A 15,779-nucleotide genomic window follows, 5' to 3' on the forward strand; every position below is an offset into this window, starting at 1 on the left:
ATGTTTTGGTTGTACTTCCTTGTTTAATATATTGTCCTACTGGACTTGGTATCTGTGTGCGTTTCTCTCTCGTTCTCTGTGCTATCATGCTATGATCTAGTTTACGTGGTTCTTTATTTGTTTTAGCCCCTATGGGTCTGCCTCTGGGTCGGGGTGCAGTGGTCTTTTCGGATGCTGATTGAGCTCTGCTGCGAAAACCGGTCTTCTGCGGCTTTAGTTTTATTTTGATCTTCCTTTGTTTTCTCGTCAATTACCATTACTTTGATTCTTGGCAAATTTTCGTTAATTTCCTTTTCAGTCATTTCTGGAGGATTTCTTGATAAAGCATCAGCATTCTTATTTAATTTTCCAGGTTTGTATTTAAATGTGTATTCGTAACCCGTGAACCTGAACATCCACCTCATGAGCCTTTGTCCAGGGTCTTTTCTGCTATGCATCCAATTTAAAGGTTCATGGTCGGACACCAGTGTAAATTTACGGCACAATAAGTATGGTCTAAACTGATGTAGAGCATACAGTACCGCTAGGCATTCCGTTTCCGTTGTGGAATAATTCCTTTCAGCTTTGTTCAGTGCTCTCGATAGATATTGGACTGGGTGATCGAATCCGTCCTTTTCTTGGCTCAAGACTGTTCCGATCGCTTAGTCTGATGCATCAGTGTTCAGAGTGAATTCTTTATTGAAGTCAGGAAATTATAGTATAGGTTCTTCCACGAGACACTGCTTTAATTTTTCAAAATTTTCTTCGCACTTTACGGTCCACTCAAAATTTGCATTCTTTTTCAATAAGCCATTCAGCGGTTTTGCAATTTTGGCAAAATCTTTAATGTACTGTCGATCAGTGACTGAACGAGAGGACGTCGGCTCCTGCGAGCGCGCCAACGACACCATCGGCGCAGAGTGTGTGTGAGTGGGTGGTGCGCGCCTACCGAGAACGGCGACAGCGAGTAAGTAGAGCTAAGCCCTTTCATCTGTATCGCGTCAGCAATAGCAGCGGCTACAGCTTTGCGACTTGGTACAGCGGCACCAAGTAACGGCCTACTCGTTCGCGCGCGTAAGCTTCGGGAGATACTCTCCACGCCGAATCGACATTGAGGTGACTCGGCGCACATTTGTAAAGAGACAATATTGGCCGCACAATATATGATTTTGCTATTTTATTTAAATCGGGACTAGATTCTTTTTCCCGAGTTGTTCCTCATCGCGAATACCGCCGCCTCCGCGGGCGTTACAACGAGCGGTTGTAACGCAAAACTGAGAAGCCGGCTCCGCACAAGAGAGTACGGAGAGATAGCACACGTGCAAACACGACGTTGCGAAGCAGCTCTCGCAGCGAGCTGCGTTGCAACGCGGGTAAATCACAGGCGTTGAGAAAGTTCTCCGTCGCATTGAGGGATTGTGATCCGGTCGAGTATAGCCGAGTATCCCTAGAAATCGAACCCCGTTACAAAATTATAAAACAAAGAAAGAGGAGAAATGTGTACTTGTGTGATTTGTGTCTGAACGAGGCTGGCAATGATACAGTACAACGTGATTCATGCCTCATTTGGTTTCACTTCTTTTGCGTCGATGTTGATCCAAAAGATTTAAATGAAAAAGATCCGTGGTTTTGCGATGACTGCATTAAATTATTCAAATAAGACTTTATTATTAAATGGAAAATTTTTTTGGAAGTATCTTTTAAAACATTATTTTCAATTATCACAATTTCATGTTGTTCTTTTGTCACGTTGATGATATGACAAAAAGTTTCATTATTTATTAGTATATATCTATGTAATGCGTTATAATTAGAATCACATAAGCGCTGTATTATTATTTATAATTTCGTTTACTTAAAAAAGGTTATATAACAATAAATGTGATGTATCAATAATGGCAATGTGAGTAATTATTTTGTAGCCAGATAAAAAAGAACGATAAACTTTAATTATTATTAATAATTACTGTTCCAAATAGAGACAGTACAAGTATTGGTTGATTATGATCTCATGTAATAACAGCAATTAGTTCATGTATTTACAGTATTCTCACTTTCTTAGATATTACTGTTATTTTTAATATTTTTTATATATATCCTATATATACATACACACATACATACATTAATGTGAGTATATTACCAATTGGTAATATACTTACTCTAGAATGATCATTCGAGCCACAATTACAAAGTTTTTGAGGTTATATTTGTAGATATACGAAAAAATTTTAAATTTGCGAAAAAATATAGCTTAGAGGGGCTTTTGATTAATATCAAATCACACTAAAGTTAATAAAAAAACGGTATATAAATATTTAATTGAGAAATATGCTCAAAACTTTTTTGGCCCAATCAAAAAAGTAATTTACACATATTTTATTCTTGTAAAACCTGTTCCACAATAAAAAATAATAAACAATAATTGCTAGTAGCGTAATAATAAGACATAAATAATAGGAGATGCATAACACAGGTGAATCGAGTTCTACTTACAAATCGTAGATTTGTATTCCAATGTAGCTAGTAATAAGGACAGGGACTATTTAAAACTATTCGTAAACTTAAGTTCCAAATAATTGTATGAAAATTATTAACGGGTTTATCGCCGACGTAACGTTGAAACGGCAGGCCCCACCTGGGATATAAGAGAGCAGCAACCGATGCCGGTAAGTTACCGACTACGCGGTGCTAGTAGTCAACATGTAGATAGTCCACCTAAACGCAGGTAGATGGCGTGTAAACATATAACATGGAAGAGAGGAAACGATACGGGTATATAAGGAGCCCCGGAGCCAGTGGCGAGCATCAAGGGGGTCCAAAACATAAACTTTTAGTTCGTGAATTCAAGGGTTTTGGCAAATTCTGATCAATCCAAAGCTCTGTGTCGTTGGCTACATCGTTTTTCTATAAAGCCATAAGTGAACATGTTCAAGATGCTGTAGCTGTAATAATCTTGGCGTTCGAATCGCGCAACGTTCGGCCTCGGCCACAGCATTATTACAAGCCAACATCGGCCCGCTGTCGTGCCAGTATTGATCATTTTTTAAATGTTGTGCAAATACGGATACAGTACTGGTCTGGTACCGGGCCAATATCACCACGTCAGTATCTGTGCGCCGACATTCTGCCGGTGTTCAGTCGATCAGCCAGCAATAATTTTGATATATATGTAGCCAGTATTAGCCCAACTGTGACCCAGAACTTGTTTACCAACACTGGCGAAGTGATACTGGGCCGGTATCGATTTCAAAACCGCGCCAGTACTGGGATTTTCTTAGCATCACAAATTTTTCGCAGGATTATATTTAAATAAAAATTCACATACTAAAGATCATATTAATAATAAGACTCATCCAACTTTTATAAATACTAGAGCTTGAACAGCGCGCTTCGTGCGCCCTAACCTAAAAGGCGTTTAGACTTCCTGACTTGGACGCATCCGCACTACATGAGCTAATCAGACAACGTCTATCTTGGCTTCACAACATCCGGTCATGACTTTTTTATATTAAAAAATAAAATATAGTCCTATGGCTCAAAAAATCGCCATGGTGTACAATCTTGTCGATAGAGCGATAAAATTATCCAACAAGAAATTTCACAATAAGAACATTCAAAACATCAAAAAATTACTGCATGAAAATCATTATGCACCCGCCTTCGTTAACAAATATATACGAAAAAAATATCAACGTTGGCATCAAACACATTGTCAAGGCAACAGATTAGCAGTAATGAAAAACACAATATTGTAAGCCTAACCTATATTCAAGGTTTTTACGAGCAGACCAGTCATGCATTCAAGACCCTTAACATCTAAACTGTACCGAAAATAAATAGCCAAATGAAAAACATCATTATAAAAGGCAAAGACAAGAAAGATACAGATCTAGAAAACAACGTTGTCTATAAACTTGAATGTAATGATTGCTCTGCCACGTAAGTAGGCCAAACAAAAAGGAATGTGTGTGTACGTATAAATGAACACACGAAATCGAAAAATACTGTAATCTCCGATCACATTAACAATATGAATCACACTTTCAATTTTGAAAACTACCACATTAAAGATAGAGAGACCAATTTAAATAAAAGACTAGTTTCCAAAATGCTACACATACACCTACAAGAAAACGGTATTAATAAGAAGGAAGACGCTCAAAATTTAAATACAGTATACACACACCTCATAGATCAGCTGAAAACAAAACAAACATAAGCCAGGCACTGACGTCAATAGCGGAAGAAATAGTCAACACATTATTATACACCAACAAGTTTTTAATGAATACAAAATTGTTCACATCAGTCTCCTGATGAGGGCGGCATTGTCTGTCGAAACGTTGAGAAGAAAAGAGAAAATGTCTTAAAGTTTTTTCTTTCCTTTCACACCACACAACCTGCCTCGGAAAGACCGATAGAGACAAATCAATATTCTTAAAATATAGTCACTATAGAAATACAACCGAGCAAGTGTCAGCGAGAGAATTGACCATTGCTAGTTTAGTATTAATTATAGTTTAAATCTTGAAGTAATTAAAATAACAGATGTGAAATTCCATACGTAACAGTTTTATTTTGTTAAATGAACTTATTACTAAAGATAGAAATAAAAGTTTTAGTTGCAAACACTTTACTTTGTTAAAGTTGCGTTTTAAATTAATTTTACGACCGTTTAATGCGTGAAATTAAAGTTCAAAAAAGGACCTTGACACATAGGACTTTTTAAAGAACTGGTGCGTGACTAGTTAAATGTTGTTGTTTTATATTTGCCTCGGCGCGTATATCTCTAGAGCTATATAGATTCTGTAGTCTATGGTCTGCTAGTGATATTTGTTATTATTACCTTTACTTTTACCGTTGCAAATGATTTGTTACACTCACCTAACCATTTTGCAATGTTTTGGGAATTTTTTCACTGTCCGCAAGATTCTAAGTGAACGAGTGGTTGTTTTGGGCTGAAGTTTTACGTGGATACTTTGTACACTTGAAGTTGCGGTATGAATTGAGGGTTTTTAATTTGAATGAGTAGAGCATGTTCTATAATAAAAAGTGTGGGATAATAAACAAGAAAAGGAAAAAATTCAGTATTTTGATCGCCAAATAACTAATAATTTTCAATAATTTCAGAAGATCACGAATTAACATCACAGCTCTCGAGGAAGGTGCGCGTAATTGGTGGTATCTCCTTTAGAGATTTTCAGCAAAGCTCAGAAAACCGTATATTACCCAAGAAAACATGGATGAGAATGAATTAAATTTGACTAAAACTAACTTCGCGAAAATCGCGGAACATTTTAATCGCGAAATTCGACGGACGGTAACGGGGCACACAATCCAAGCAGTTAAAAAACTCGTGTGGCTGGCACACAAAAATCGTTGCGGCAATGCTGTCTTCTACTGATACTCGCACACCGATAGGGTGCGTCAACTAAACATCGTTTTGACCGTAAAATTTTTGTATATATACGGAATGTGGTACACGCAAGGTGATGGGCTCGCAGTACTCGTCCTCATATACAAAGCATTTACTTTTTATAAACTTTGAAAATTTGTCCTTTATTTATTGTTAATTTTGCTTTAAGATGTGATGCGATCTAGAGATTCGTTTATATGAATTAGATGCATTGTTACAGTGAAATCTATTACACGAAATTACAGTTTTCCCCATTAAAGTTGTAGAACTTATTCTTGACAAAATTTTACCATTGTAGATTTTTTATCAAAGATACTTCACTAGATTTTATTACGTTTTTAACATTTTTGAATTCTCAATAGGATACCTCCATATTTTATTTTATAGTAATTTATGTAATTTAAAAATATGTTTACAGAAGATGACAGCGGTGAAACTGATGATGAAAAGGAAAACATTTTATACTACATATCGAATGAAATTTGTTTTACGAGTGCTAAAATGGTTTCTATAGTTTTTACCAAAAGAAGTGCTACAGTCGAAGCCGATAAAACAATTCATTCTCAATTGCGATTAATTTTTTTTTCTGATGGATCTCCTTATGAAACTTTACATGCTATTAGTAAAACTATGGCTCCATATTTTAAAAGTTATGTAAAGGAAAAAAGTAAAATCGACAGAGATGGAGACAAGATGGCACCGTCAGTTGAAAAAAAAATTGCTGAATTAGAAATGGGGCTGTTACATTTGCAACAGAATATTGATATTCCAGAAATTTCGTTACCAATACACCCAGCAGTACAGCAAATTATTAAACAGTGTTCAGAGGAAGGTAGAAAACCAAAAGTTTCTGATTTTGGCAGCAAAGTTGAAGATTCTACTTTTTTAAATCAATTGCAAAATGGTGTAAATAGATGGATAAAAGAAATACAAAAGGTGAGTGTATTAAATGTTGTAGGGCAGATGAATAGCCTGAACTTAATTGTTTAAATTTATGAATTCTAAAATTTTTATTGATTGATTTTCAATAGTTTTTTTGATATTTTCATTACCGGCGCAGCCTTTCGGCCCAGTTGCCGGAAGCTTTCCACTACCTCTGTGTGGAAGTAGTGCCCAATCCTATCTCTTTTTTACCTCACTATATCCTTACTATATACCATACCTATATTTTTGCACCCTGAGAGACTTCTCCGGTGAGGACCATATTTTCAGACACACACCTTGCTGGTTAAGCCAGCACTCTCTGCCCCCGAGAGGGTCCGTCTCGCAGTGTAGCTTTCCCCGGAGAAGGTCCCGTATTAGACCAGCTCTACAACGGTAAGGCAAGGAAAACCCGGAATTACACTGAAGGAAAATTCCGGGGAAAAACCTGCCTCGAGACAGCAGGAGTCTTGGGTACTTTTCCCGTTGAAAGTAACTCAGAAAAAATCCGAGTGACTTCACCGGGAATCGAACCCACGACCCCATGAGCGAACGTGCTTCGGACGGCTAAGATGTGCGTCTTAACCAACCGAGCCACGGACACTCTCTTTTTATTATTTTATTAAAACCAGTAATTTTACAAAGTATTACAAAGTATAACTAACTACCAAGTTTTACAAAGTATAACTAATACCCAAAAACCTGCAGAGGTAAACATTGTTACCTGATCGCAGGACTGAGGTGTATACAGATAATAAAAAAATATAAAAATTTAGATACACAAAAAATTAAAGTACTTACATACAAAATTCTTACATACTAAAAAACAAATTGTATAAAAATATCTTTTCTAACAAGTAATAACAGTATGTTTGCAAGATCATTTTAAGGTATCACTACTAACAGTTGAGTTTAATCCAACTTTTAATCTTATTAATTACAAATTACAGATAAAGAGAGTAATATTGTGATTAAAATTTACAAGAGAAACTAAAAAAGTTATTAAAAATAAAAATGGAAATAAAAATATGGGATTTGAGACCTCGCAAATATTAAAAAAAAATTAAAACTACTATAGATTTCAGGCGAATTATTAATTAATCATCATCATGTCTATTATTGTATTCAAAGATTAAAAAATAACATTCGGAATATTTCGATAATAACCATAAAAATTAACGAACTATTATAGGAAATTTTTGTGGACTTTAACATTACCTTAATTTAAATTGCCATATAATTAAAAAACATCGTAAACATTTTGTAACGAATAATATAAACACATAAGATTTATACACCTACAACATTCTCCGTTGATTTTTTGACAGTTAGAAAAAATATTTATTTATTCATTAAGACCGGAGAAAAATTACAGAATATATACAAAAATAATATCTTAAATTTCTGCAAATTAAAACACAATTTATTTGTTGCATGCCTGGCCGTACAATGTATCATAAAATTCTAAGAAATTGTGTAGCACAAGTGGCTTAAATCCGCATTTAGGTGAAGCCTATCCGTGACTCAAGTTATCCATTGTTCCACCGTGCGTATCGCTCTAGCTACACTCAAGCACTAATCGCACTACAAGAAAACTAAAACTGACTGCTTAAGGAGGTTCATTACCAAAATCATTTCCTCAGGAAATTCATGAAACTTTGCACACTACTTCGTAATTGCATTGTCCATACACACCTAAAATTTCAGATCGTATCGTACATTTTCGTTGACAGCAGCCGAACGCTTCTTACGATCTTGTTGAAAAACTAAAGTTTTATTAAGGATTATATTAAGAATCTTTTAAGACCTCGTGAGCAATGATTTAACGTTTAGTTTCTGAGTTATTGTAACCTAAAGTAGGCTGTCTATACGCATACTAGCATTTCCGGCGTGTACATGTGAGTTTCTCGCTCACCAACGCGGCGAGTCTAAAAGATGTGTGCGTGTGGTCGGTAGAGGCGCGTTTAAAAGTCTCTGCGCTGCGGAGAGCAGGCAGCCATGCTGAGAGAGCGCATCAGCGAGCTAAAGTTTTGGCAGGGATTATTGGTGGTAAACTTCCTGAAAGCACGAATAAGCGTGATTGTGGATTCAGGCAAGCAATGTTATAAAATTGTATACGATACTCGTGCCTTAAGTGCACTGTAATATAGCAAAAAACTACCACTGAATCTAAAGTTTCTAACGTTGCAAGAAAAAGCAACGTTCCAAGACGTGCTAGTCCTAGAATGGCGTGCAGCAAGGCGTCACGAGGCCTAAATGTAACTTTCGTTGTTTTTGATAATTCCCGAGCTGAGAGCGGTACCGAGAACTACCATAGATGCGACAGAGAGAGAGAGAGAGAGAGAGAGAGAGAGAGAGAGAGAGAGAGAGAGAGAGAGAGAGAGAGAGAGAGAGAGAGAGAGAGAGAGAGAGAGAGAGAGATTAGATTAATTGGTTTTATTTTACGTACAATGTGTTGTACGATCAATTATGTACAGCAGGAGTAGTAAGAGTACAGGCATAATAATACTATAAGATGTCTGTTGTGGTAGATGTGTAGTGTGATGATAAGGTGAGAATGAAAGCGAGAGTGTGTGAGTGTGTGCATGTGCGTGAGTGTGAACATGATGTTCATGTGTTTTCGAGTTCGAAGAAGTGCTCTTTAGCTAGTTTCTTGAAACCTGAGATAGAAGCAGTATTACGAATGTGTGATGGTAGGTTGTTCCATAGGTATGAGGCGCTGATATGAAACGAGTTCCTCAGCGTCTCCGTCGCGAAGGTAGGAATATCCAGAGGTGTCACCTCCCCCCTAACAGGCCGGAGTGTCACGCGGAAGTCGAAGTATGCCAGTACATATGATGGTACGGCTGTGTTAAACATCTTTCGTAAGAAACAAGCAGTGAAATACCTCCTGCGTCCTGTAGTGGTTAGCCACTGCAGCTCCCACCTGTACGGGGAGATGCATTCATCTCTCTTTACACCGTAGATGTAACGAATTCCTGTATTCACGAGCCTTTGTAGTTTTAAGTCGAGTTCCTGCGTCAGGTCACAGTATACAAGAGAGCAATAGTCAATAAGGGGAAACAGGAGCGCTTGCACTAAGTGCTTGCGCAACCTGAGATTGGTACTCTTTCTGAAAAAGTAAAGCCTGTACATTAGTGAGTGAGCACGCTTACACACTTGTGTAACGTGCTCCTTCCACGTAAGTTTAGAGTCAAGCACCAATCCCAGATTACGCACGGAAGATTCAAAGCTGACCTGGGCACCCCCAATGATAATATAGGTGTTAGCTGTTGATGGTAAGGCGTTTATGTAGTAGGGAGAGCCCAGGACAATTCTCGCGAATGCGTTTGAAGAGTCAGGGAATATAAATGGAAAAGATATAACCCTCTTAAACGTTCCAGTATAGATAGGTTAGCGAGCATTGTCAGTGCTAAGAACATAGACAGCAACTCGTCAACCAAACAATGGTTTAGAGGTTTATAAGAATATAGTTGACGAGTTACTTATAAGAAAATATATGTACGTGTATGCTTGTAATGAGAAAATTACAACAAAACTACAACTTAGGTTGTGTGATAAATATAAAATTGAAATCAAGGAGATTATAGTAAATAGCAAGATGAACGATTCCATCAATATATCAGTAAAATAGAACGTCTGTTTTAAATATAATAGTACATTGTGCCAACGCCACACGAGTTGCACAGACTATTTTTGTATGAGTGCGAGGTATAATGCAGTTTGTCGCATGCATTTTCATTTATTTAAAACTACTAATAAATTTAATATAACTTTATCGTATAAAATCGACAATATGTGAGATAACCGTATTTGTACTTTTTAATAATTTATTTCCTTTCATAAAAATTTTACTATTACAAAGCTTCCTCGAGGAGGAAGCACAATCGGCTTTTAGAGATTGCGCTTAGAGACTGGCTAATAACTCAGGAACCAATCAACAAAATCATTTGAAATTTTAACAGTAATTAGATTTTGCTATGGTAAAACACTAAATTTGTTTGTAAGCGTTTTACAGTTAAGTTTTAGAGATATAAGGGATCATAAAAATAAAAAAAAAAATTGAATCATCGATATCTTGAAAACCAATGGGTTTTCAAAGCTGCGCAAAGAACTAAGCTAAGACACTCAAAAAGTCTACCCATTCCCAAATTTGTAGATGAATACAACTTTTTACTCTCGTAAAAGTTGGACATAGAAAACTCATTTTTTTCAGTTTTCGTATTTTTACTGAAAAATTACGTAGCCAAATGAATTGAAATGCTTGTATGCTTGTGTTTGGTACACCGTTTGACTCATAATTTATCTTCAGATTTTTGCTTTCTCCTAGAGAAAGCTTTGTAATAGTAAAATTTTGAGTTTTGTCAAAACTTCTAGAAAATACTTTTTAGTGTGTTAGAAGTTCAAATCAAGTGTTTTTAGAAAATGTCAGTATGGATGTGTGTGTGTGTGTGTGGATGTGCGTGGATGTGTATGTGTATGTATACCGTAATATTTCTGGAACTACTCCGTCAATATCAATAAAATTTGACGTGCATATAAATTTTTGGATTCTGAATTCGAGAAAAACAGTTATTTTTCATTTTCTCAACTATTTTTCTTTTTATGGCCATTTTTTGATTTTTGAAAATCGCTATTTTGCGTTTTTTTTTTAATCATCTCATTGTTACAAACAATTTAGCTAAAATGCATTTGAAAGGGAATAAAATCACTTACTTTACCTTGTTTGGTCCTCAGGATCGACCGCTTTGTTCGGCAGATAAAATGAAAAAGGTGATTTTTTTATAAAATTCATATCCCTGAAACTAAACGTCATAACCTGGCGAAAAAAATTATGTCGATGGGATACGTCTCAAACTATATCCCATTAAAATTTCAAGTGATTTGACTACTTATTTTTTTAATAATAAATCGAAAACTGAAAAAAATGAGTTTTTTGTGCCTCGATTACGGACGCAAAAAGCTCTTATTGCACTTGAGATATCGGGAAAAAGTAGATATTTTATGTGTTTTAGCTAAGTTCATTGCACAGCTTTCAAACTCTTATGGTTCGTAAGATATCAAAATTTCAATTTTTTTAAAAATTTTTTAATTCCTTATATCTCTAAAACAATGTAGTCAAATGCTTCAAAATTTTATTTGGTTATTCACCGTAAAAAAAGCTATCTTCTGCTGAAATTTTAAACGATTTCATTAAGCGGTTTTCAACTAAAGAGCTAAAATGTAAAAATCGTTTTTTTGAAAATTGCGCAAGCGACCTATCTAATGAATGAAACTCTGACAAAAAAATGATACATAGGTTTTTGTCGTGTTTTTGCCCGTAGAATCAATATCCGCATTCAGTTTTGCAAAATTACAACATTTTGGGTTATTTGTTTAAGTAATTTGTTATAAACAATTGTGATCGACAAAAGAAAAAACATGGATATTTTTTTTGGTTATGCAAAGGATGGCATAGTTCGTTTCTCGATATCTCTGCCAGGTTTTGCCTGTTTTTTAATGGGTTAAGAGTTAAGAGATAATGTGATGTGTTTTTTGTTGTGGTGCTTGCGTAGTGTTTCTAGATGAATGCGTTCGACAGTGTGGGTTCATCACACCCACGCCTGTTCCTATCTACTGTCCGCAACTGCTTATTCAATTTATTCGCTGCTAACCTCTTTCTCAGGGGCTGTTCCTCTATCCGCAACCTGAGGACGCGCTGTGTAGTGGTGATAGGCACCCACCCGTTTGATCTGTCCGACAACGCCCAAGACCTGCTTAGGATAGCAGCATTGTAACAGGGCGTTGGCTTCCTAAATAAGAATAATCTTATTTATTCCCTGGTAGAAACGTTAACGGTTAATAAGCTAAGTTTTAGGCCACTTAGCTAAGTTGTGGTTAACGATTTAAATAAGCGTTAAACCATTATAAATGCATAGATATAACGCATTAACTCATGATAAAACGAAACTTTTGCTTGTAATTTGTTAAATGTCTGTTACAATCCAAAATTTATATAAAAATACGTTACAATCTTAAATCCAAATATTCGTAACAAGACATTCATACGTTTAAATGCAAAAAAAAGGGGAAAACAATTTTTAACTTAATAATAATACTGATGTGGTATTATAGATACGCATCACTGAAATATTAGCAATATTTTAATTTATTTTTTTACATTTAAATTTGATAAAACTGGTCAATTAGACTTAACTTTTTAACGAATTTCAATCGTTATTTCTCTACCAATAAATAAAAAATTCGTGAATATTGATGTAAATAAGTCCAGTTTTGGTACTCGGGGGTTTTTGCGTTAGCAGAACACGTATATCCTGATGGCAGCGCTCCCCGAGGTACCTGGTTTTTAGTGGGTATTCCTGTATTGTACGGTGCAGCATCGGCGAGCCCCACACTTCGTGCGTAAAGGTATTTTTACCCCTCCGCCCAATGAAGAAAAAAAACATACATACATACATACATACATACATACATACATACTGTAACGGTTGCCAGTGCAATTAACGCACGTTGAGCACGTTACGACGTCTCTCCGGGACAGAATCAACATTCTGTATAATACTTCTGTAGTTACAGCTACTAAAGGCGTAGCATGTGAGAGAGTAAGAGAGACAGAGAGAGAGAGAGAGAGAGAGAGAGAGAGAGAGAGAGAGAGAGAGAGAGAATAAGCATCGAGAGAGATTTAAGTATTTTTGTTTATTTAGCCAGGCAGTGAAATTTTATCTAAATTATCTTACACAAACGCAGAGAAAATTTTTTTTCGTGATTTAGATGATTTAAATTGATAAAAATTGAATCGAAATAAAATAACCGAAAGAGTAGTTTTTTTTCTGGTTCGCTAAATTCAGTCAAATTGACAGCTCACTGAAAAACTGGTAATTGGAAACTCAATTCTTTCTACATTATTATATTCTTCACCTTCGCGTATTAACTAAGTAATTACGTAAAATGAGTTTAAAATCTAGTAGGTCGTCACAAACAGGTGTAACATTATCACCAGATAGGGAAGAAGACTGGACTGATACAGACAGCGTACCATCAACGGAGATGGTGTCTGAAGATTATAGGCCAACGGACTTCACAGCTGTAACTATGCTGGACCATTCTTACGACGAAGGGAAATTTCGTCAAGCACGTCTTACGACGTACTTGAACGGTATCGCTCCGATGATTCAGAGAATCAGCGATCGACAGAGAATTAATACAAGAAACACATCCGATTCCTGTATACCGAGTCTTAGTCGTGCATAAGAATTACCACGCTTGAGCAGAGGAAGTCATCAGCAAGTCATGCTAGAGTACCAACGAAACCATTACTGAATTCTTCTACACAAGGGTCGAAGGAAGAGTTGGATAATCCTTGCACCCCCAACCATCATAATTCATTTTGTGAAAATACAACAGTGGCAAATTCGCACAACAGGCTCAACTGTCATTGGGACGAACAACAATCTGTGAATACGTCCGACCTTACGAAGAAGTGTACTTCCATAGAGAACTTGTTTAACTTGAACTATGGTTCAGTTATGGACGATCAAGAATCAGTGACAGCGTCCGACGGTTCAAAGAAGTCAACTTCTGAAATGAATCAGTCTAACTTGGCAGACGATTCATCACTTTCAGAACACAGGCTATTGCGAGGGCAATCCACGCTACAATGTAGTTGCCAAGCAGCCGGAAAAATATCGTGTTCTGGTACGCCATGTGAGAGCAGTGCAACGCTTGCGGTGCTCACACAGAAGATTGAGTTACTCACGGATTTAGTGAAGTCACTCATAAATTCGGGCGGGTGTTTAACCTGTAAGTCCCGGGACGATAAGAGTAACTGCACGAGGTCCAAGTGTGCTAAAAAGCGTCGTCGGAATAATTGTGACAAGGAATCGCGCGTCGTTGCTAAGATTAACAGCACGAGTGGAACTTCTCGATCAGCCAAACGGAAGGAAATTAGTCACAATGTTCACCAGCAGCAGGCTAGTTCTAGCAACAAGTGTGACAATAAACGTCGACCGAAAGTTAGTCTCGATCGAGACAAACAGCATGCAAGTCAACAAGGTCACAACGGCTGCACTTCTGCAACTCTTCGCAGAAATCCTTCACCCGGAAGTAAGCAGGATCACAAGGTGAGACCCATATCAAGTGTCTCTGATACCGGTAGTGATGACACCAGTCGAAAATCTTGCTCACAGACGTGTGAACGAGAAAAATACATGCCAAATCGATCGTTTCGTAATGCGCGTGTGGAGAATGAACGTGCGAATCTAGGGATTCGGAAAGCACCGACTTCTCAACCTTTCAAAGGGAGCTGTTGGAACTGTGATGTCGTAGGGCATCGCGCTCGCGTTTGTCCGGAGCCGCATATCCTCAAATGCCATAAATGCAAGCTGGCGGGATATAAGCGGACGAACTGCCCAAGGTGTCTGCAGCATGAGGAGTTTTATTCATCGGTGTCCGTTTGTGAGTCTTCGAGTTCTGAATTCAGGAGCTGTGGACCTAATTCACCCACGAAGCAACAAGCACAACACCACAGCATCGAGGCTGTAAAGAATACTTTGAATTCAAAGCCAAAACCCAGACATCAGCTGATACGCTCGACTCTAGGGCAACAGCGGAGACGAATGATGTCGCAGCAGAAAATGTTCTTTCTGCTAGCACGATTTTCGTGCGAGTCTAAAGTTATTAGACAAAAAGTTATTTGCAACCAATTTCATCTAACAGATGATAGTCGCATGTTATTATGCTTAGATTGTTATCGCTTGTTCACGGAATTGGAACAGCTGGAGGAGGGAAGATCCTCTGATAACGAAATTGGTTATACTGTACAGATAATCCGATCCGAGATGGCAGAATTTACGTCCGAGGAAGATTCACATCTGTTAAAACTCAGTCCAACATCTAGGCAAGCCACCCATCCGCTTTTAGGAAGTGGTTAGCCGGCCGTGCCAACGACTCCACAACTGAAGAGAGAAGATCAAGGAAAATGCGTTTATTCCACTGTAGCGATCATATAGCTCTCGAGCGCGAGACGTTTGAAAAATTAGTTGTAGGACTATTTTTAGAATAGCAATAGTATTCGAGCGACCGTAGCATGATGCGTGCGAACTAATGGTACTCAGGTTAGTAGTCTGCAAACGACGTGGAATAATACGGCAGGTTAGAGTAACCCAAAAACTAAAATCGCTGTACTTAAACTCGCTGGTGATACCAGATAGGCATCAGTACATTGTACCGAGGAAAATGCTTCTAAGCAGGGTTCTCGACAGTGGGGCACGAAAGTAAATTTTAAGGGACTTCACTCGAACCGCTAGCGTCCGTAATTATTATTAATACGTCCGCGAACTATGGGGAGGGTTACGACCAGTTTCGTACGTCAAATGCACATGGTTGTCGAGATACGAAAGGCATTTATTATTCTCATCGTTTTATAAAACCGTTCGAAGCTACTCGTGAGTTAATCTAACCG

General features: G+C 37.3%; 1 protein-coding gene across 8 annotated transcripts in view; it reads left to right on the forward strand.

Moving 5' to 3' along the window:
- LOC100116365 (dynein heavy chain, cytoplasmic) overlaps positions 1–15,779 on the forward strand; it is a 631,875-nt gene that overhangs the window by 11,914 nt on the left and 604,182 nt on the right. For 6 of the 8 annotated variants that reach the window (XR_004228365.2, XR_004228366.2, XM_031933441.2 and 3 more), the window contains exon 3: positions 5,817–6,334. The exons of 1 other annotated variant lie outside the window; for it this stretch is intronic. Coding sequence is in view for 5 of the 7 variants with exons in the window: in XM_031933441.2 (XP_031789301.2) it covers positions 5,817–6,334 (518 nt within the window). In the remaining 2 variants the exon portion in view is untranslated. The remainder of the gene's footprint in view (positions 1–5,816; positions 6,335–15,779) is intronic. One more of the 8 variants, XM_031933439.2, reaches the window with a different exon arrangement.

Source organism: Nasonia vitripennis, unplaced genomic scaffold (assembly GCF_009193385.2).
Source record: "Nasonia vitripennis strain AsymCx unplaced genomic scaffold, Nvit_psr_1.1 unplaced0251, whole genome shotgun sequence".
Taxonomy (NCBI): Eukaryota; Metazoa; Arthropoda; class Insecta; order Hymenoptera; family Pteromalidae; genus Nasonia; species Nasonia vitripennis.